General features: G+C 42.9%; 1 protein-coding gene across 2 annotated transcripts; it reads right to left on the reverse strand.

Moving 5' to 3' along the window:
• Positions 1–2,626: 2,626 nt before the first annotated feature.
• Hdc (histidine decarboxylase) lies at positions 2,627–22,827 on the reverse strand. 2 transcript variants are annotated; one of them, XM_076848566.2, is made up of 12 exons: positions 22,771–22,827; positions 20,806–20,978; positions 17,452–17,565; positions 16,236–16,358; positions 14,055–14,189; positions 13,697–13,840; positions 13,202–13,268; positions 11,821–11,983; positions 11,638–11,728; positions 7,921–8,019; positions 3,820–3,921; positions 2,627–3,690 (listed from the first exon to the last, which is right to left on the reverse strand). In XM_076848566.2, exons 1-12 carry the CDS (start codon positions 22,799–22,801, stop codon positions 2,944–2,946), a joined length of 1,989 nt encoding a protein of 662 aa, XP_076704681.1. In that variant the 5' UTR covers positions 22,802–22,827; the 3' UTR covers positions 2,627–2,943. The 2 variants fall into 2 exon arrangements, with proteins under 2 accessions (XP_076704681.1, XP_076704682.1); XM_076848567.2 differs by lacking the exon at positions 7,921–8,019.
• Between the last annotated feature and the right edge of the window lie 929 nt (positions 22,828–23,756).

Genomic DNA, 23,756 nt, shown 5'->3' on the forward strand with positions numbered 1-23,756 from the left:
TTTAGTGAGTGCCTATTAAGAGCCAAGAGATACACTCAGCACTACTGTGATGGACTTCTCCAAGCCTGTCTCCAGGAAGTCAGGTCAGAACTTCAAAGACTAGAAGGGACCCCTAGAAGAATAAGAGTCCTTTCCATGTGTTTTAACTTTTCTATAATCATTATTTTGTCATTGAAGTTGGTGGGGCTGTATGAAGTCTGTAAAGAGGTAAAAAGAAATTGTTACTTAGCATCACCCAGCACAGTTGGAGGGGAGGTGGGCTTACTGGTCACCTAGTCGGCTGGACTGCTATCTTCCAGAGCACACTAAACATCAGGTGGTAGGGAATATGAGATTGATGGTGCATTCCATTAAGATTTTCACTTTCCACTGGGCACAGTGGCACACACCCATAACCTTCAGAGGCTGAGAAGGAGGATTGAGAGTTCAAAGCCAGCCTCCGCAACTTACCAAAGCCCTAAGCAACTCAACAAGATTCTGTCTCTAAATAAAATTTAAAAAAAAAAAAAAAGAAGAAGAAGAAGAAGCGGCTGAAGATGTGGCTCAGTAATTGAGGGCCCCTAGGTTCAATTCCTGGTACACGCACACACAAAAAAAATATCATCACTTTCCCTTGGCTCAGATTTCATGCATCTATGAAAATAGAAACTCTGGGAAGGCAGAGACTGTGTATCTTGTTCATCATTATATCCTCAGTACCTGGCACATAGTGGGCAATTTATTGCTTGTTCATCACACAACCTGTTAAACATGCAGTTCTCTATGTAAGTTTTTCTACTGGGGGAAAGAGCTAATTAAACAATCTAATGTTTATAGTACACATAGAGCAATGGTTCTCACATTTAAACACTGATGATCACCTTGGAAAAAATAAAGAAAATTGCCTTGAAGTCTTATTAAAATATGAAATACTGAATCCCACCTCCCACAGTTGGAATTGGAATTTGCATTTCTAACAAACTGCCATGTGACGTTGGTGCTGTTGGTTGGGGACCACATTTTGGGAACCATTAACACAAAGAAAAGCACCTTAAGTTATAAGTCAGGCATGCTTAGTTGCTGCAACTCAGTTCCTCAGGACTGAATTATCTCTTAATATCTGAGGCTCAGCTCTTAGATCAGAGTGACTCAAAGTGCAGGCCCCAGGAAAGGCAGAGCATCAGGATGCTTTTTACTCCTAGATATTCACATCAATTAACCACTTATATTTATTTCTTACACACATTGTGCTTTAGCAAAATCATAAGTGATCCTAAAGAGTAGTAGAACAGTGCTTCTCAAACTTGTGCATCAGGCTCACCTGGAGATGCAAACTGTTTTTGACCCACACTCACCCGTTTGACAAGCAAGTTAATCTAAAGCAGTGATCCCCAAATGATGCTGCATTTTAACATCAACATCACCTTTAATCCCAAAGATTAAAACTAAAATCTCATACCAAGTAGACTAAGATTTCTGGGAGTGGAAGCCAGGGACCATTTTTTTAAATACCCCCTAGGTGATTCCAGGGTATTTAAAAATTCAGGGATCAGTGATAGAGAACAAGTGGCAATGTGAAGCTTTAAGCTCTTAACAAAGATTCTCTCTTGGACCAAACTCTAGCCAGGCTCCTCTGAGCCCTCTTTTCAATGAGTCCTCAATCTTAGCCTATGGACACTTGAACAAACTCTAACCTAGTGTCTAAAAGGTCAAGGTCACATCCTTAAAAGGACCCTAGACTTCCCTGAAGTTCTCACCTAAGAAAATTCAAGCCTTCCAAAAAAATTTACTGCTAGTTCCAACTAACATCTGAAGATAAGGTCCATGTCCTGTCTGTGGCAGGGTAGGACCCTAACTTTGATAAGGACCATTAATAAACCCAGGTGCATTTCATATGAACCAGCCCCATACCTACTTTTTGTAACTATTTTACATTCCCGACTCTACCAAGTTCCTACTGGCACCTATCCCTTCTCCCTTTAAAATGTCAATTACCTCCGTACTGTCTCAAGTTGAGTTCAGTTCACACTAGACTCTTTTCCCTATTACAATAGTTTAATGCTGAGTAAAATTATCCTTGCTACTTTAACTAGTATATAGTTTTATCTTTTATGCTCTTCATATAACCAATTTTAGAGCCACTCCCTACGAATTAATCATAGCAAGCTGCCCATGAGCATAGCTTTTTTTTTTTTAACTATAAGGTCCAGAATAAAGAAAAAATGTACAAGTTCCAAACCTAGAGATGGGATATTTAAGTGTACTAGAGGACTAGAGTTGGTCTGCTGGACAGTGAGCTTCTGATCAAGTACAATCCTGAACTGTTCTGTAGAGTGGAAACAACACGGGCCCCATTGAAAAGAAGAGGACCTAGTTTTGTCCTTTTAAAGCTCTGGGACCAGAAGCCAGGGCTTTCTTATTTGTAAACATCATGCCTGACTCAGAATTGATGCTTTTAAATACAAGTTGCCTGACTTCTTCACTACCAATGGCTCCTCCACGCTTTTCCTATAATTAAATTCAAATCTTCAGCATCCTCAAAAGAAAAATCTATAAGGTTGGTTCATTTATGTTCCAGGACATGCCCTGGTTAGTTCATTAATGTTTTAGTAGTCAATTAAGTCACACAGGGTTTGCTTTGTTTCAGGGATAAGCACAATTTATTTCTAAATAATATTTCATATCACAAGTTGAACCACAAAGACAGAAGCCGTCTGTCAGTATGCAATCCTCAATTCTTTCTGTCTAATGACCTTCTGGAATCTTCTGGATTATGCTGATATAAACTCTCCATTTATATTCCACCGTGGGCTATGAACCCCTATGAGAACCTGATCAAAATCATGGACTTTCTCCCAAGAAAAATGCACATACACATAAGCACACAAACTCTGCACGCAATCTGAAGGGGTTCAAAGATTCCCTGAAACACACACATCCTTAGACTCTGGCTGAAGACCCTGTCTACACCATGGCCTGCAGAGGACAGCAGGGCAGCTGGAGCCCACATTGAGAGTTGCATTCAGGAAAGCTGGGGACACTGTAGAACTTGATCAGCTTCTTGAAAGCACTTTTCTTCAGGAGCATCATCTCTTCTGGAAACCTGGAGAAGATTCTGACCCCAGAGGGGCCCCCATTCTTCACAGAGCCATCAGCAGGCAGTGGCTTCTGAGCACTCACGGGCACACTATTACAACTGAGGGACCTCACTGTCTTCTTCTTATTCTGCACAGACAAGTAACTGAACAGAAAGGACGACAGCTTATGCTTGGTGGCATCTGGGGCCTCTTCTAAAAAGCAGTCATCAAGCGGGTCCAGCGAGGTTTCTATGCGGCAGCTGTCTTCCCTTCTCACAGGACTGGCTCCGACACGCTGAGGCTGTTTGATGATCTTCCTGGCCTGGGCTGGGTCATCTCCTGCCTCATTGACAAACTGAAGGGACATTCCACTGGCCATGGCTCTGGAGCCGTTGGTTTGAGGGATGAGGTTCCTGACCATGCGGCTTGGTTGGGAAGTACAGTGCTGACTCAGGATGAAAGTAGCCGCATCTCGAATGAGCTTCCAGTCTCTCAGGATGTCATCCTTGGTGGTAAATTGGGATGTCACAGTGAAACGGATGATCAGCTTGTCCTGGATAGTGGCTGGGATGAGGAAGAGCTGGCCAGCTTTGGCTATTTCCTTTAACACACTTTCTGTGAGACAATTAGGTCCCTGTTTGAAGGATAAAGAGAAGTCTAGAATCACATCCCCTGTAATCATCTCCAGAAACCCAATGTTTACATGTCCAAGAGATTCAACAACTCCAGAACACTGAAGAACATCATTGGAACATGGCATTACCTTCAGACGGAAAACCACCAGGCCAAGGTGCCTCTTGGCAGGAATTTCAAAGAAAGGGTCATTTCTGACTAGAGATTCAAAATATTTAGCCATTTCTGTACCCTGGAATGGTGAATGTAGAGAAAAACGAGGTTAATAATCAGGCATAAACTTTCACATCACAAAACAGTTTAAACGGGTGACACCTTTGAACCGTGGAGAGCTAAGTGGCTTCTGCTTGCCTCTCTTCTTCATGTGATATCACTCATATTGCAAGCTGGAAAATCTCCACTGGTTCCCTTGGTCCTGTCACATCAGACCCACCTGGAGAACTTGTATCTCAGAGCCCTCTTTCAAGTCATTCCCAGAAACTAGAATCTATGGGCTTTGTTATTCGAGCAATCTGACCTCCTATTCTGGAGTGAACACTTCTTAAGGGGCCAGGGGAGCAGACAAAGGCTAAAATTCTGTGCTCATAGGCAGGTGCCTCCTTCCACTGCACAGGTTCGAAATGGCCCAGCCTCACCCTAAACCTACATGTTTTCCTTGCCAACCTCTTCACATCTTGAAACTCAAATGCCCTTTCATCTTCCTTTTTTCATTTTTTCATGTTTTATTGGTGCATTTTGGTTGCACATAACGGTGGCATTTGTTGTCACATATTCATACATGCACACAATATAACAATATAATTTGGCCAATATCATTTCATCCCTCTTTTTCTAAATTCCACAAAGAACATTATTTTATATATCATCCTAACCTACAGAGCAGAAAAACCTTTGTACGTGGCTTAACGGTAGTTTCTGCTTGGGTGGGATGATGAAAATTTCCTGAGTTGCACAACATTGCAAGTACACTTAATGTCACATTAAATTGTCCCCTTAAAAATGCTCAACAAGGTACATTTATGTTGTGCATATTTTATCACCCAAAAAGTTAAAGATTTTGCTATGTGTTCATCTTTCACTGAAGTTTGTGTCATCTTTTAAAATTTCCTATTTTTTTTTTAGTTTTTGTTTTTACCTAGGATTATTAACAAAATGAAGACAAGATTTCCCTTTTCTTTAATTTTTAAAAATTCCTCCAAGCATCCAGAAGAAAGGCAATAAAATATCTGCTAAGTGGTTCTGTCTGTTGGAACTCACACCTGCTGTTCTATTTTAGAAGATAAGAGATTAGCTTTGTCTTCCACCAAGAGGAAACCCATTACTCTATTTGTAGCAATTTTCAAAACCCCTTTCTCTCTCCATTGTGTGGTCTGTTGTAGTCTTAAACACTACCCCAAGAACTTCTCCTTTGTAAGTTCTGAGCTCTCTCTCCTAGGGAAAGTACACTTCTAATTGTTTTCTAGCTGTCATTTTCTAATTTGATCATGATTCTCCTCTCCAGACCCATTTCTACCACCTGCTAAGCTTGATATCCTTCTGAGTAAATTTTTCTTCAACATAATCAAGCACCATTAAGACATCTCAGGTGCAGATCTGGAATCAGGCTAAGAACAGGAAGCTGATGCTCTGGAGCAAGAAAAGAGACCCAGAAACCATTGTTGTTCAACCTCCACAGTTTCTAGGAGGAATCAAAGGAAAGTGACTTTCCCAGCCGCCAAGGGGCAGAAGCAAGGCTCCTGGCTGCCTTCTCCCAGCATGCTGTGCTCCTTCCTGCAATGCATGCTGTTGACAATAAGACAGAACAGAGGCCAGGGGAGAGGCGAGAACATCATAGGCAGCGAGTCCACCACCAAAGCCCACCTTTGTGGGCAATGACATCAGAGCTGCACACTCCAGTCAAGGTGCACAAAGCCCAGCCCCTACTGCTTTTTATAAATAAAGTTTTCTGCAACACAGCCAGTCGTGCCCATGTGTTGTCTATGGTGGCTTTGTGCTATGACAGAGTCGGGAAGTTACAACAGAGACTGTCTCTGTATGATCCCCAAAGCCAAAAATAATTACCATCTGGTTTTTCAAAGCAAAAGTTTACCATCCCTATTGGAGGTGATAAGAAATGATGATGGGCTGGGGTTATGGCTCAGAGGTAGAGCACTCGCCTCACACATGCAAGGCCCTGGGTTGGATCCTCAGCATCACATAAAAATAAATCAATAAAATAAAGTTATTGTGAAAAAAAAGAAATGATGATAATGATGACAACTTGTTAGAAAAGGGAGAAAATAAAAAGAGGGGAAGAGGGAGGAGCAGGGAATATCGAGTACCGAACTGTCCTCCACCAAGAACTACATATGTATACTCTTATTTAATTCTCACAATAAACTTTTGAGAGTGAGATTATCATTTCCCCATTTTGTAAACCAGGAAGGCAAACACAGAAAAATTAAGTAATTTTCCCAAGGTCACCAAATACTGAAAGGGAACTAAAAATAAAACCCAGACCCTTTCTCTAAAGCACAACTATGTAACAAAGAAATACAAAACTTGGCTTTATGTAAAGACAAGAGCTTTGAATAGGAAGAAGTGGTCCAGAACACTGAGTAAAGGACTTGTAATTGGAAAGCTTGAGATAAGATCCCAGGCTTTCCACTCTTGAGCAAGGGCAAGTACTATCTCTGAGCCGCACCTAATCAGGGTGACCACCACAAGCATTGTTGTAAGAATCTAATGAAACAGTCTATTTTTAAAAAAATAATAAGACATATGCAAGTAACAATAATTATAATCAATTAAAAAAAATTAACTCATACAAAACAACTTTTGTTTTGATTCTAGCCCCTACTATGGTGGGACACTGAGCCTTGGGCTCAGACTCTCATTTGAGTCTGAGTATGTGACCCTGGGAATACCAAGGAGGTAGAGACCAGAACAAAAGGAATACTCAGGGACTCTCTGGGAGGAAGTGGAACTTGATCCATGAACAACAGTTGAGAGGAGATGGTAATCCAGGTAAAAGGTACCAGTGAAGGTACGGGTGGCCTGGGCATGGGTTTTGGGATGGCTTCCTAACATGCCCAAGCTGAGGTGGAAACTTGATAATCAGGCCCTTGGCAGGCAGGCCCAGAAGTGTGGACTGATGTGCAAAATAGATGGGAACTCAGAGACTGGACTGGCAAAAGGCAGCATTTAGGGAAGGCTGACAGCAGCTACACATTGAACATCCAGTCTTAAGTTGTAACCAAAGAATTTTCCTAATTATTTGTGACTTCTACTGCCTCATTCCCCACCCATTACCCTCTGACCTTGAGGATCGAACAAGAGTATGAAATGCCAAAAACCCCTCAGTTTACTGGTGGCAGCTTATAAATTAGTGTCCACTGTTGATTACAAGTGTAAAATTACAAACATTAGGACCAGTCATAGTTTCTGCCTTGACCTCTTCATTTTGTTTTGTTGTTGTTGTTGTTGTTGAAAGAAGTAGGAATTCCCTAGTAGAAAGGTAGAGAGGTAAAGATTCGCCTAGTGACAAAAAAAAAAAAAAAAAAAAAAAAAAGAGTGTTTTTGGATTAACCCTGCTGCTTTTACAAATAGCTCTGTCTTCCACATAGGCTCTTGAAGAACTTTAGCTGCTGGCTCAAGTTCCTTAAGACCCACCTCCTCCGGGAAGAATATGCCTTTCTGCCTTATCTCTGTGTTCCTTTCTTAGCCCAATCATTTTGTAGTTATTGAATTGAACTGGAATAAATTGTACCAAATATGCCTTCAACAAACAGCTGTTAACACAACCCAGGGAGACATATTACAGATTTGGTGGGTCTGAAGAGCTACTTCAGGCATAACCATAACAATTAAAATTTTCAGCCAGGGCGAGTCCAAAAGAGATCCTACCTTGGCCATCCACACTGCCCTTTGATCTACTTTCTTTTTCTCTGCAAACCAGGCTCTCAAGCTATCACTCCCCAGTGCTCAGTGACAGCAAAAGTCATGGTGAGACACTCACAGAGAAAACAGGCACCAGAGAGCCCTTAGGCTGATATTGTGCTCAGCGCTTCTCCAGTTAACAAAGATCAGGCCACCCTGAATAATCAAATCTCAGGAGCCCCTGTGTAGTCCCAGACACCTGAGCCAGACACCAGTGGCCCCCTGGGTATGTCAGTAAAGCAGAGCAGAGCCTTCCTCCCCAGGAGAAAACACAGCAAAATGGGTTCAGCACCACAGCGTGCATGCTACATACGTGTCTGACATGGGCTTGAAGATTCTTCACCCCGAAGGACCGAATCACAAACCAGAGTTTAATAGAGCGAAACCGCCGGCTCAAAGGGATCTGCCAGTGCTAGAATTAAAAGAACACAGTGCTCACAGTTAGAGACAAGGGTGTCTGTTCCCTTGGACACTCTTGGGCATTAGCTGTTGCTTGCCCAGTCCTCAGGGATGGACACTGTCACCATGACTCCTGAAGCTGTTGCTAAGGAGCAAGCCAAAGCAAGTTATCCAAAGGGTACTCCACTGATGATGGTGGCCAATAATTCCTTGCCCAGCCTCAGGACAAGTGAAAACTCAGTCCATAACCTTGAACTAATGAGAAGAGCTCTTTTCTTTTAATGCTGTTTTAAATATCTCATCCCAGTCCAGAAACTCAAGATAGAGGAGATATATTTTTTTTTCTGTAAAAGAACTTGTTTCATGAATAAGGTGTTCTATTTCTGTTCCAACAAATTAGATAACAATTAAAAGTGGGGTAGTTACGAGCTCAGATACTGGCGCCCCACAGATCTGGGTGTCTCCTCCAGCTTAGCCACTGACGAATTGTGTGAGCCTGGACAGAGCCACTTCACTGCTCATCCATGAAACAGAATGGACAGCAGTTTCCAGGAAAGTGGTACAAGGAAAACAGAGGGCAAAAGCTCAGCGGAAGCTGTCAGTGAGGATTGTTATTAGATAATAAACTATGTGAGCTGCCAACTCACAGCAGTATTTCTATCTAGAACCAAGATATTACTTATTTAATCTCACTGCCCTATCCTGACTTGTGAGATTCCTGTGGCCTCAGGGGTATCACTCAAGCATTCAGATTTCAAATGGGCATCCATCCAAATCTCTGTTTCTGTTAGACTGAAATTGACCCTTTGTTCTGCTGATGGAGTTCATAGGACTTAAAGTTCAAAGTGGCAGTTACCATAGGTCTGACTTCTTCCAAACCAATTTCTCAGATCTGAAAACAAAGTAAAGGGTTTGGAAAGTGCTTATTTATTCTAGTAAAGTGCTTATTTATTCTAGTAGTGGAGTTTTTAATAACCTATCCCTCCACTGTCAGAAAGCTTCCACCACAATTTTTAATTTGTTAAAAAATAAATATTTGGGGCTGGGGTTGTGGCTCAGTGGCAGACTCACACATGTAAGGCACTGGGTTCGATCCTCAGCACCACATAAAAATAAATAAACAAAATAAAGATATTTTTAAAATGAAATAAATAAAAAATAAATATTTGTCCTGTCAAATATTTGTCTGTCCATCCATGGAATTGCCAAATCCTCACAAATGTCCTCATCTTCAACCTTCAACCCAGTTTCCTGGGTTAGGCACTATGGGAACATTACTCATGTGTCAATGGCCTATATTTCTCCTGCATTAAAATATTAAATTTTGATTGCCAAACAAAATTTTCATCACGTGGAGGAGCAGCTTGAGGACCTCCATTAGCCAGCAGAGGGCATCAAAGCTTGGAAACAAGACGAAATTTCTGTAGCAGGGAATGCGTCTACTCCACCTCTTGTCCAAAGGCCAGACACTCAAGGAGAATAAATAATGAATGCTAAGCTAAGAGTTGTCTCTAAAAACATTCCGGTTTCCAGGTGATTATGGTCAATGGAATACTTTATTTCATCAGCAAGTTAACAGGGAAAGGCAGAGACGATTTTAATTTTGACTTCATAATCATCTTTATTCCCAGTTGTTCTTCTTTTGTCACTCTTCCAAAACCAATTCATACTGGCTCAGAAGGGTGGCTTGACCCAAGCATTTCTGTCAGCTCAAGACATCTGAATTTATAAAGGCTGATGTGGCTCTTTTTAAAGTAGTGTCCTTCCCCAGCCTCCTCTGTGTCCTTTCAAGGTTTTGTCAGTCTCCACTGCCAAGGGCAAGACAATGCCCCATCCACTGGTGCTCACTGTGCTATTGGAGGGAAAGGAAATGAACAGGAGGGGAGTTTTGCTGACGTCAGAGGCACTGATTTTAGGTGATTCCAAGGTCCCAGGAATTCACCACTATTTCTGGCTCATCTCAGAGCAGGGATGAGCTTCTTTTGAAAACCACAGGCACCTGGCTGCAAAAGAGCTTGGGGTCTGGATCAGAGCCCCTGTGAGACCCCCAGGATCACAACAAAGATAGCAGCTTCAGTGTTCTCAGAGTTTCTTCATAGTCTTAAAAATTAAATCCACAGGATTCCAGATGGAGGAAGAAAAAGTATAAAGTAATGCTTTTTGGATGTAGAAGGTAAAATATTAAGGTTACATGGACCAGCACGTGGAAAAGTTTAATTTAGATTTTTCTGAGCTATCTGGAAAAGAGAGAGTACTGTAAAAATCTCCAAACTGGTGGGAATGAACCATAGGAAGATCTTGAGATACTCTGATAAATGAACAACAATAACAAAAAGCTAACATGAAATTCAAAATGGACAAAGACAAAGATAACAATCTTAGGTTATGATGTTCTTAGATTAAAATCCACTTTTAGGAGAATGGGTATTGTTTTGTGCTCAGGAACAAAACTTAGCCGTAAAAATAACTGTGTGGAATTTTTAATTTTTTTAATTTGAATTTTTCTGAAAACCCACCAAAAAAGGGAAGTGGAGATGTCCTATCTTTATTCACCTCTAGAGGGTCTTCTTCCACCACTGCAAGTTTACTGCCTGCAATTCCAATCAAAAACCTTCACAGATCTCAAGCAAGCATGAACTGGTCTAGGAGAGAACAACCCTATAATCAAGTGATGATAGAGCTCATGTGCCTGAGGCCACCCAAGTTAGTGAGTGAAGAAGCCATGGTTCAAACACAGGTAATTTGGCTTTAGCATCTACAAGCTTAACCACTTTGCTGTAGCCAATCTCTGCAGCTCAAAAGAGATTTTAGGAATATTGTGACTACTGTTTGTTGCACATTTGCCACACAGGTACTGTGCTAAGCAATCTATATGTAGATTACCATTTAAGCCTAACAATACCCTATGACAGTGGTAACACTGTTGCCATGTCATAGACAAGAAAGCCAGAGCTCAGAGAGGTCCATAAGTTTCCTGAAGGGCCACTGCTGTTATAGAATTCCAAACTAAGATCCCTGCATTCTGCTTCACAGCCTCCCGTTAGCTATGCAATATATAATGTATATTGTTTACATCCCTGAATGTGAGTTTGGGAGAGTGGAGATGCAGGCAGTTGAGAATGCCAAAAAAATGCCTGGAGACATCCAGAACCTCACAAAGGGCACCCGTGTCTCGCCATATCACAGAGCTCCCCACAGTGCCTCTGTCAGGCCCAATGACTAAAAGCAATGTAAGCAAGGACCTCTTCCCCACCCAGGGAGATGCTCCATCCCTCCCTGTTAGGTAGTGAGTGAAAAACATATTATCCAAGATGAAGAAGAAGGATTGACCCACCTGTAGTAGGGAAAATATTTCTAGGAATAAAAAAAAAAAGCCACAGATATTCAGGAAATGTGCATTCTGCCTCAAAATTTGCTCTCCTTTTCTAGGGTTTTTAATAGTTTTCTGGGTTACATTCAACATACTCATGCACAGGTTGAAATCAAAGGAACACAGTGTCAGTATTATGGGATGAGCTCAAAGTGTTCTGCCTCCTGAAGGGAGCCAACATGCAGGAGGACTTTAGGGGTCAGAGGCAGCCAGTTCCCACCTCAGAGGTCACAAGCTGCCCTCCCTCTCCTGGGTACTCACCATGAAGTCAGTGGCAGCACCAGAGTTGGCATGCCTGAGGTAGATGGGGTTCACACTGAAGGTCTGCTGCAGCTTGTACTTGTCCTTGACCCTGGGGGTTTCCAAATGGGTGTAAGTGTCAGAGTTCTCTCCAAAGGAAACAAGGCTCTCCCATGTACTCAGAGCTTGGCTGACAACACTCACCAGAACCCAGTACAGTCAAAGTGCACCATCATCCACTTGGAAGGATTGAAGGTAAAAGAGTCAGCATACTCAATGCCTTTCAGAAATCCCCGGAACTCAGGACACAGGAAGGCAGTGCCTGCATAAGCAGCATCGATGTGAAGCCACAGTCCCTCACTGGCACCTGAGGAAGTAAATGTGACCTGCTGGAGGGGAGGCATGAAGTAGGGAGTCGAAAGACATCTCTCACTTCGCTCAGCTGGATGGTAGGCAAAGGGAATAGCTGGGAAAGGATGATGTGCTTTGTTAAATGAGCCATCAAAGTGCATGCAGATGGAAGGATGGGGTGTCAGTGGGAGGGGGAGGGGCTGAAAGAGGTGTCACTGCCTCCTAATGGGAAAGTCTACTAAAACCTCACCCTGACCTTTTTCTCACATTGGACAGAGGATCAACACCCCCTTGGCTTCAATCTAGAATGTCCTAGAACAACCAACTTCCCACTATCCCAGAAAGCAATGTTGATGCATCTAATACGAAGGCTAGAAAGATGGCTCTCTTTCTTAGTGGGTATCTCTGTTGTGGATTAAACAATTATATTTGGGTTTCTTCTCTGCCTTTATCTCTCCCATGGTTTTCCCTGCCCTACTCTTTTCTTTTTCTGAAGCAGAATAGAAAATATCTCCCTGTACCTCATTCGCCTGTTTTTTAGATACAGCCTGCTTTAGGTAGATTTCAACATATAAGTGAGAGGATGAGAAAACCTGAGACTCTCAGTTATAGTTTGGAACTTGAATGACCCCAAAGGTCCATGTGTTAAAGGTCCACAGAGTGGCCCTCTTGGGGGGTAGTGAGACTTTTAAGAGGTGGGGCCTTATGGAGGTCTTTAGGTCATTGGGGGTGTGCCCATGACAAGGATTTTGGAACCTGATCTCCCACTCTGTCCCTTCCTGGCTTGTGATGAGGTAAGTGGTTTTTCTCCACCATGTGCTCCCACCGTGATATGCTGCTTTGCCACAGGCTCAAAAGGGACAAAGCCAGCCAATCATGGACTGGAACCTTCAAAATTGTGAGCCAAAATAAATCTATTTTCTTCATAAGTGAATTACCTCAGATATTGGTTTTATTGATGGAATGCTGACTAACACACTTTCTTTCCTGCCATTGTTTCCCAGGAGAAGATGCATGATGGGGCAGCTCTAACCCTTGTCTCACCACTAGGAAGAGCCCAGTGACCTGGGCTGCCTGGGAGAATCACCTTTGGTAATTCTTCCCATGTCCTCAAATTGACCAAAGAGGCAGGGAGAATAAGTCCATAGAGTTGGTTTCAGGAAATATTTCTCACTCTAGTAAATATTTTTAAATGTATTCCTTGTCTTCTTCACCACATGGGACATATACTTACAGATGGGGCCCAGCTCTGACAGGCAGTCAAATGCACAGACCCCAGTGGTCCCTAGTGTTGCACAGACCTGGAAGGAAATAAAAGCCAGTTAACTTGGTAGGGTGGGTCTGGACAAAGATTTCACCACACACATTACCTACCATATGCATCCTACTAGAACAATGTGTATTTCACATTGTGTTTTAGCACAAACTAAGAAATATATTTTATGTAGCAATTAGTCCACATATACATGTGTATTTGAAATAAAATTTCAAAAAACAGTTCATACTCCGGCTGTATAAATGCATTGGGATGTTTTCTATTTATTTTTAATGCTAGTCACAACAAATTTCATTTCATCACATACCAATGAATAGCAATCATAACTTGTAAAACAGTGTATTTGAAGACTCTTCTGCTTTGGTTTGCATATTACTTACCTGAATTCTGCCCAAATTCCTTGCTCACATCCATGTTCTACCATTCTAATCTTAAGGATACATTCTGACTTACAAAGACAGGCACCAAGCCCCGCTGCTTGTCTTCCTCAATGGCTTTCTGAAGAACTTCCCCTCGGAGTGAGAAGTTGTCATCCACAGGTAGAAACTTCATCTTCACAAGGGAAATCAAACCAGCCTTCTCCACTGAGGAGTGAGCCTGGAAGCACCACGGAAACATGTTAGTAAAGAGTCTTCCTGGAATCAAGTTCAAATGGTCGAAGTTTGGCTGCCCCTAGAGATCCTGGAGAAAACCTCTGGGCCTGAGCTACCTTGAAGCCCAAGGTGCTCATGTCTAGAGGAAAACTACTTACAAACTAAGGCCCTGGAAGCCAACCACTAACCTGAAGTTTGTCCTGTGTCAGGTAACTCACCTGGTCAGAGGCATAGGCGATGAGACGGGCATTCAGAAAGGACTCGTCGGCATCAGGCTCAGATGTTTTCATTTCCAGGATTTTGTTCTTCCTTGCAGCCAGCAGGGCGATCAAGGTAGATTCACTGACTGTGCTCTGTAGTGGAAGGATTACCAATGGCAGCCTCTTTCTATGTCCTCTTGATATATTTTCCAAATTAAGTAATTTCCTCTGTTCATGTGTTTAATGGCTATTAGTAAGGAAGTACATAACTCCTCCCTAAGGGGCCCTCCTTCCCCCCAGCCCCTATTTTGCATTCTGAAAGCAAATTTATATCTAATACCAACATCTCTATTAGAGAGACCAAAAAGAGAATGTTCCAGAAACCAAAAAGAGAAAGTTCAAGTTTGCTCCCTGTGTAAAACTTATTTAGTACTGTTTTGGGCTGGGGACCCACTCAGTGGTAGAGCCAATGCTTAACATGTGCAAGGCCCTGGGTTTGATCCCCAGAATGAAAAGGAGAGAAAAGAACTTTGACACTGCTTTTGTTGTCAGTGACTATTATGATCTTGGGCTAATATTGCCCCTCTGTAAGATTCTTTTTTTTAATCTATAAAATTAAGAGCATCCCTTTAATTGCCTTCTGGATGGGAAGGATCAGACAATATCCCTCTGGGCATGATTGTAGGAATACCGAAGTCCAGGTAGGCAGCTTCTCAGGATTCTATGATTCCTGATCATTCATTCACATAGTCCCTGGTATCTTTGCTCCTTGACCTATAGCTGATAGGATTCTGCTAAAGAGCTTTTCAGACACTGTTATGGCCAGGGAGTCAGGGTGGACCAGATCCCACGAGAGATTCAGTGGCTGAAAATTACTCCATAACAAGGAAGCCAACATAATACTAATACCACCTTCCATCTGTATCCCAGTTCACAGTTTATGAAACACTTCCTGTTATTCTCCTTGATCCTCATAACACCTCTCTGAGATAATTATGATATTTATCCGACTATTGATGAGGATAGTGATGCTCAGATCAGTTATCTCAAGTTCACATGGCTAATGCACACAGGAGAGAGCATTGTTTGAATGTGAACAGGCATGGATTTGAATGCTCGTTTTCCCACTTACAATCTGTGTGGCCTATTTGAGCTCTCTGAGCTGCAGAGCTCTTATCTCAAAAGTTGGAAATGACACTATATACCTACAGGGTTCCTCAGATGATTAGATGTAAGATCATGTAAGTAGACATTGTACATATTCTCCCAGATATAATATATGAAGTTTCAAGTATTTGCTAACAACCCAGCAGGTCCACAACCTGTAGCTGTTTTTCTTTCTTATAAGGTTACAAATTTAATCCTGCTGCAAGGTTGGAGTGAGAGAAGCAATAACTTAGCTGGCAAATGGAGCCAGTGAACTTGCCAGTTCTCTCTCTCAGTACATTATGGCTATTTGTATCTAATAGGAGAATTTATTTAATCACCACGCCAACTCTTTAGGAAAATATTATTATCTCTAGATTATAAAACCAGGAAAATTACAAATTACAATAGAATTTGAGAATTTGGGGATTCTCAAAGGCCTCAGAACAAAGACCTCTTGAATGCCAAGGGTTCATAGATGCAGATGGACCTAGCCATGTGCATGGTGCATGGGAGGTACCCAGAAAGCTCCACTCTGGGCAGAAAAAAAATATTTGAAGAACTATCATTTGACACATATCCCCAAAACAGGATCCAAGGGCAAAGTTCCTCACTCCATGTTGTTAATTTCCCTCCCAGAGAAATTTTGACTTCTCTCTTCCTCCCTTATCACAAGGTGTAAAATGGGACAACAGAGAGGAACTGTCCGATTATAAACTAAGAAATTTGAATTAAGAAATAATGGAAGTGTGATAATCTGTGTTGCCTTTTTAGTCTCTTTCAAAGAAAAGAGAGATACTAAGTGGTGAAGGTGGGAGCAGCAGGTAAATGAAATGGAAGGTGAGGTGGCCCTAGTGGCTGTGGTGGAGGCTCAAGCTATCTCAACGGTGCTGTGGCTGAAGATGTTGTCAATCAAGGAAGTGATGTTGGTAATGATGATGGTGGTTAGGGTAGCCCGGGGAAACTCTGAAGAATAGGAAAATTGCTGGGGAAGGGCTCGCTTTTCTTTGACTACTTAGCCCCTGTGCTAGGTAGAGATTGTCAATGCGCCACCTGCAAGACGCCTCCCCCCTGGCTGCCGGGATGGTGATGTAGGAAGTGCTCAGGGAGTCCCAGCATTTTCGCCAGCCAGTCCATGACGTTCATCTCCAGCTCTGTGCATGCAGGGCTGGAAGCCTGAAAAAGGGAAAGAAATTTCATCTGCACAGACCCAAGGCACTGAGACACCCCCACCAGCCCCAGAGCCACTTCTCTCTGCCTATATCAATGGGAGCCCCTAGAGAAGGAGTCAGCGTCAGGTCCGGAACCTGCCCTCATCCCACCCTCTGCCAAACCAAAAGGGAAAAGAATATGGGGCATTGGATTCATTTTGTCCTCAATGACAGATTCTCCAGGGCTCTATGAAGAAATTCCTAGAAATTATTCGTTTGGATTTGGTTCCCTAAGTCCCTCAAAATACCCAAGAAATACTCCAAAGCCAAAAGCAATGTGTTCAGACTAAGAAAGTATAGTATTCTCTCCTGGAAAATATAGTGATATCCTGTGCCTTATAGGTTTAAAATATAGTTTTTTAAGAGGATTTTGGCACAATTTAAAGCTAAGTAATGATAGGTGCAGCGGTGCATGCTTGTAATCTTGACCACTCAGGTTAAGGAAGAAGGGTCTCAAGTTTGAGGCCAGCCTCAGTAACTCAGTGAGGATCTGAACAACTTAGTGAGATCCTGATCCTGCTCAAAATTAAAAAATAAAAAGGGCTGGGATGTAGCTCAGTGGTAGCTCATTAGTACCAAAATAAATAAATTAAATTAAAAAATAAAGCTGAGTAGTGCTGAAGGGATTATTAAGGGAAGTCTGAAGACATTTCTCTAACTCTTTAAAGACATGAGCTTGGGGGAAGTTGTGACCCAACTGGCATCAAAGTGCTTAAAGGTCACAAACTGTAACAAGAACCAGATCTCAGCTGAAATCTCATCTGTGTCTCTATACTCTGTGTGATCCTGCGGAGATAAGTTACTTAAGCCTCAATTTCCTCATCTACAAAATGGGCCAGTACTTGTGATTCTGTGGGATTGAAGGATTAGAAGAGATAATTCATATACAGATTAAACTTAAAGAATATTGCCATTATTCATGTTTTTACGTGGCACTCCATTTTTAATATTTATCTTTGACTCCTCTTCAGAGGCCTGTATAAAATCTCTGCCCTAGGATGCTACCCACTTCCTAAAAGGTCCCCAGGTACCAGTAGTTACCCGCCACTGCTACTCACCCAGGTGAATCCTAAGCAGTTGATGGCATCGGCCAGCATGTCTCCCAGCAGAGATGGCCAAGAGGTAAGGGCTGGGTAGTAGGCGTGCATGTGGGGGCTCTGCCAATGTACCACCTAGAGGCAGAATATGCACACAGTTGGCATCAGGAGGCATTTCTAGGAGGCTTTCTTCCTCCAGAGACCCTCCCTGGAAAGGGGAAACAACTCTAGAGATGGGAGAACACTTTTAAGACAGGTGATACAACTCAACAAAAATAAGACGTGTTCATTGGTATTCTTTAATCACCCACATGCCTCATATTCTAAGCTAGGCCATCAGTGGAGCCTTGGCACATACCAGAAAGGAGTATGCAAAATAAAATTGTCTATATTAGCTAGGTTGTGGGATTCTGGGTAGTGTTCACATTGATCTCCAATGTTTATCCCCCGCGTTGCTCCTGTCCAGTAATACAAAGAAACTCTAAAAGAGCAAATTGCTTGTCTCATCTAATTTCCCGCAAAACTTGTTTTATGGAGCCTTGAGCTCTCTAGGCAGGCAGTTCCTACAAGGGGGGAGGTCAGTGTGAGTAGATTCAAGGCTGTCCTTAGCTTTCCAAAAGGGAAGTCAGGAAAGGAGAGGACAGGGAAGAGGTGCCAGCCAAAGAGTAGGGAAGGCCAACCTCCAGGCTAACTCCTCCGCCCACAATAGGAAACAGATATAAGAAGGAGCTGGCCGGATGTGGAGGGCCCCTGCCCCAACATCCCTGATGGTTCATCTGCCTCATTAATTATCTAATCTCTCCTCATCTCACCGCTCTCTAAGCATGCTCAGTTCATTTCTGCATTTGCATCTTTGAGCAAGGCTGTTTCCCTTGAAGGGAAAGCACTTCCATGAAGATGTGGCCCTTCCAGACCTGCTAATTCTTAGAAAGTTATTCTTCAGTTCCTCCTCATGCCCTTCCGGACCTCCCACAGTAGCCTTTGATCCCTTCCTCCAGCCCATGAACCTCTATAATTCTAGATGTTTCCCCTGCCAATAATTTATTAGATAACATCTTAGAGTGTCATTCTGTTGTTTAGTGTGTGTGAATTTTTATAATCCTCCAGGAGTACAGACTGTGTCCTAGACAGTGTGGGGAGTAGAAGGATAAGATTTAAGTACAAGGACATAGTTTCTGGTTCTACTACTGCTCCTAACCAGCTCCTTGTAGATTTACTGTGAACTAATGAATTTAGGCTCCAGGGTCCTGTGTTTGACATCTCCCCCCCATACCCGCCGCCCATTAATGTACCTCTTTTGAGATGCATTTTTGACTTTTTTCTTAAAGGTGTTCTCAGAATGTGTGCACACTTCAGTCCCCATACAACCAGGACCTTCTCTTGTACCTCCCTTAACATCAGTTTCTCGTTATAAGGGATGACCCTTAGGGTCAGATGGCAGCACCAAGACAGGAACCCCCAAGTTGCCTGACTCCAGAGCCCAAACACCTAAGCAGAATGGTGTCCTGCTTCTTCCATGGGCTGCTCTCTCTTCCCCTATCTAAAAGTAAACGAAGGTTTTCAAACCAGGGTTGGAATTAAAGTAGAAAGGAAGTTTTTCTTCTCTTAATATTTAGGAGGTGACAGGAAGGAAAAAAGAATCCAATTTTCAATGACGTGCTGACCAAAATGAGAAAGCAAGGGCCAACTGCTCTCAGGCCAATTCTCAGAGGATAGTGTGGCCTATGAGATAAGATCAAAGATTGGACCCTCATTTTCGCTGTGCTTAGTGACAGTATTTTGGAAACCCCAGAGAAGGGTTCCCACCTCCTAGGCCTATCAAGAGGTAATTATCTGTCCTTATAAGATAAATGAGATGAGATAAACCAGAAGAGTCCTTATCAAAACAGACAGACCCCCTGTCCAGAAATGAGCCTCCTTGGCCACACCTCCCCCCAACTGCTGGGATTTCTTTCCATCAAATGAATCAGCTCATTTCTGGCTCTGCTAACGGTTGCTTTTTCTCTCCCTCAGATTACAGTTAGTGCCTCAGCCGATTGCATTTTACAAAATGGAACCTGTAAGATAATCTTATCAGGGAGCTAGCCTTTATGGTAAAGATTTACTGATATTGACATTTTCAAAAGAGGCTTGTAAAATAGACAATAGTAAAAGAGAGATGAGTATTTGTCATTCTTCAAATTTGCTCTTGTTTTCTGAGTTTGGATATTTTCACCTTCCTGCCTTCAAGCACATTTCTGGAATCTCCAGGCATCTCTGGAGATTCATCATCTAGGGATGATGGAGATGATTCTCAAGTCAGTGTTGGGAAGAGCTTCTAGACACACACACAGGTCAGGACACAATGACCCAAGCAGGAGGAGTGAGCCAAAAACCTAGGTGTTAGGGGAATTACTGGGGTGTGGTGCTGGGGCCAGGTACAGCCTCTCCTTGCTCAGGAGGCATCATCACAGTATAGGATAAAGAGCAGAGCCTTTGGTGTAAAACTGGCCTAGTGAACTCCTACATCTATCCAGTACAAATTCTATGACTTTGGGCAAGACAGTTAACTCCTGAGAGCCTGCATTTCCTCACCTGTCAAACGGAATCACTGTGAGGATTAAACTAGCTGACATATAGCCCAGCTGGTACAGTGCAAGGACACCTAGGGCAAGTTCTTCACCCTGGTGGCCAGGGATGCAGTGGTTGCTACCCAGAACATCAGCCAACTCCCACCTCTTCTCTGGCCTCACCAGCAACATCGCAGGCTGCTCCCTCCATCACTGAGTATCAATGATTCATGGAAAACTCATTCATCAACAGCTCAATCACCAGACCTCCCTGGTAAGAAGGACATGGTACCCACTCTACAATGGAAAGAGGGGCTGAGAGGACCTCTCAGCTACCTGGGTCTCCATCCTGACAGCTAGGGTGCCTTCAGTGGATCATATTCCCTACTTTCTTCCTTTACTTTGGCATGAACTCAGATACTAGGTAGGAGAGTCCCTGGCTCTGCCTATCAGGGCCCAGGGACTGTTTCTAGCCTTCTGTCTTCTGCCTTGCTATCTGTATTTCTTCTTTCCCTTCAAATAAATTTTTTATTTCTCATACCATTCCTTTAGATGCCCATTCCTTAGTTGGACTATGCCCTGAAATACAGTCATTATTGTCCCGACTACACACTCAACACTATAGGCCATCCCTGGTGTCAGAAACCTACCCCCAGTCAAAGTCCTGGCCCTCCACATGCCCAGAAGATGGAGGTGGATATTGGTGGAAGTAACAGAAGGATGCATTCTCATCCCAGACTGACCGAAGGCAGGCCTTTCTTCAGGCCACCACCCACCCTGTATGCCCCCCAAATCCAGAGTCACCTGTGTGGTCACTATATCTCACCCCTGGCATGATGATTTGCTCAATGTCCCCAAAAATGCTGTCCCAGCTGTCAGGTTCCTCAGGCGCACTCTCAGGTAGCCGGGCTCGAAGGTAGCCAGGCTGCACATCTGGGGTCACCCGCCTCTCCCGTACAGTGCTCAGGTACTGGCAGATGTAATCCACCATCTCTCTCCCTAGAAGAAAGCAGAGAAACCAGGGTCGTGTCCCCTGACTGGCCCTGGCCAACTTGTGCCCATCCCTCTTGGATTGGGATCAAGAGAACATGGTGAAAAAGAGATAAGAGTCATGGACCAGGGAGAGGTCTGATCCCAGTCATGCTCTTATCTTCAGAATTTAAAAAATTTAAAAATAAAAGAATGAGGGAGAAAATGACTGATGAAGAGGATGTGTGAATAACAAAATGAAAAAGAGGAGAAATCTCTAAAGTACAAAACTCTAGCTCCAAAGTAAAATATTTTCTCTTCCCCTCATTCATTTATGTCTCTCCTGCCTTTGTTTTCTTCTCAGAACAGAATAGCTATGAAATCTTTACCTCAGAGGTTCAGTAGGCTTAGGAGCTCTTTGTATTTAAAAATTATGATACACAAGCCAGGCACAGTGATGCATGACTGTAATACCATCGGCCTGGGAGGCTGAGGCAGGAGGATAGCAGGTTCAAAGCCAGCCTCAGCAACTTAGCAAGGCCCTAAGCAACACAGCAAGACTCTGTCTCTAAATAAAATATCTTTAAAAGGTCTGGGGATATGGCTCAGTGGTTAAGTGTCTGTTGGATTCAATTCTTGATATCAAAAAAAAAAATGTTATACACACATATATATACACAGAGTTTCTCTCCCTTTCTGTGTGTGTTTATGATTCTCTCAATATTCATAAACCTTTCTTAATACAATACAATACAAAACCTTTTACCCCTTCAGAATAAATGTTTTGTTTTAAATGGAGGAGACAGTACCCCATTTCTTCCCTCTGCATCAGCTCATGAAGTTCTTACAAAAAGAATGAGCTCCAGAAAACACTGAGGAATCAAAAAGATTTCAGCACTTTTCTTTCTGCTCTCCTGCAACCCTCTCAAAGCCCAGGGGCTCTGGTGACTTCTGAAGTGCCCCACCAGAGGTCAAGAGCTCTAGACCTACCTTCCCCTTGTCAGGCACAGTATAAATGAAATTGTGTTCCCATCACAGGATAAAGTCCACAGAAACCTGCTCTGAGCTCAATATGCCTTGGCAAAGCAATCAAATAAGCTAATGCACACTGAAAAGTGTGCCTATTGATGGACACTTAGTCAATTATCTCCTGGGGAACAGGGAAAGCTGGATTTTAATATGAGACCATAGTGTATAACAAAGGAATCTGAGGCAATGCAACCCAGTAGTAGAGATAAGAATATAAAAAGTTACAGTGATAAAGATATGCAAAATTCTCTTAAAAGCAATTACCCACTTCCCCTCGAAGAAAAGCCAGGCCTGGAAACAGGGTAATAATTTGGTTTTGCTCTTCACATGAGGCTTGATACATGGTGGGCATATACTAAATACTTAGGGAATGAAGGACTAAATGAAAGAACAGTGTACATGGGTTCACACATAGAGAAATGAATATTAAGAGACAAAATTTTGCAGTGACTATAAATACTGAAATATCAGGGAACTATAGCCCTGCATCTAAATGACTTTCAGAAGATAAATAACCCCCTTTTCCCTCTATTTTGTGGAAAAGTTGAAAGAAAAAAAAAAGACAAAGGTAATATGGATATCCATGAGAGTGGGTAGATGAGAGGGAGAACAAGAGAGAGGTTTTCATCTCTGATCTTGTGTTCCTTTTCAGAGAAACTGTTGCTGAAGCGAGCCTCAAAAAACAATGCTAATGCTCCAGTCAAATGATACTACAAAACCTAGGGCCACTCACCAGCAGCTGCCCCTACAGAAGTGACAATGGGGAAGAGGACCAGGGATACCCATCACTCACCTCTCTCTCTGTACTCCTCAGGCTCCATCATCTTCTTCAGGCTCAGGCTCCTTCTCACAGGGGAAAACACAGGAGATGGACAGCAACGTGAAGGAGGGAAGCAGCCCAGCTTCCTGCTTGCTGGTCCCGCACACTCCCTGGCAGCCAGAGTAGGAGCCTTATTTAAAGGGTTCTCCTTTCTTCCTCTTTAGCTCCGCCCCCCAAAGTCCTTTCCTCTAAGCTTAATTAATTTCACCCCTTCTTTTGGATAAAAGGCACTTCTCAATTAAACAGGGCACTTAACAACCCAAGCCTGCAGACAGCATCCAGGTAGATGTGGAAAAAGAGCCCTCAGTTCCTTCTGGCCCTGGATTCAGACAATAGAGCCCAGCCTCAGGCAAAGCTCCCAGCTCAGTAGCCCTGAACAAGGCCAAGGGTATGCAGAATAAGTAGCATGAATGACAAGCATCATTCCTGCCCCTGCGTCCTTATCAGCAGCAGGGAGGGAGCAACAAGCCCTCATGGGGAAGCTACCCGACTGGCCACACTGTGCTCAGGAACAGGATTTTTTTTTTTTTTAACTATACAATACTTGTTATAGACAGAAGAGAAAAAAAAACAGAGATGTGCGCGCATACACACACACACACACACACAAAATAATAACAGAAATTAAAACATGCCCCAGAATCGGTCACTTTTAGCGTTTAAAGAATTGAGGGGAATGTGTAAAGGGGCGTGCAAGGAGGGGAGACCCCTTGCAGATTGGTTTCTGAGTGAAAATTAATCAAACTCTTTCAACTTGACTAATACAACAGACTCTGTTTGTTCCCAGTCATCTTTTTCGTCCTCTTGGGGGCACTTTATTAATACTGCTTTTATGTCCTAGAAGTGCACGATTTCTTCAGGTTTCCCAAAAGGCCTCTTATAATCTTGCTTCTCCCTCTCTGTTGGTCTCCTCTATTCAGCCATTAAATTTGGCATGTTTCAGGCTGTTGAGGCATCCA

This window comes from Callospermophilus lateralis, chromosome 3 (genome assembly GCF_048772815.1).
Source record: "Callospermophilus lateralis isolate mCalLat2 chromosome 3, mCalLat2.hap1, whole genome shotgun sequence".
Classification (NCBI taxonomy): domain Eukaryota; kingdom Metazoa; phylum Chordata; class Mammalia; order Rodentia; family Sciuridae; genus Callospermophilus; species Callospermophilus lateralis.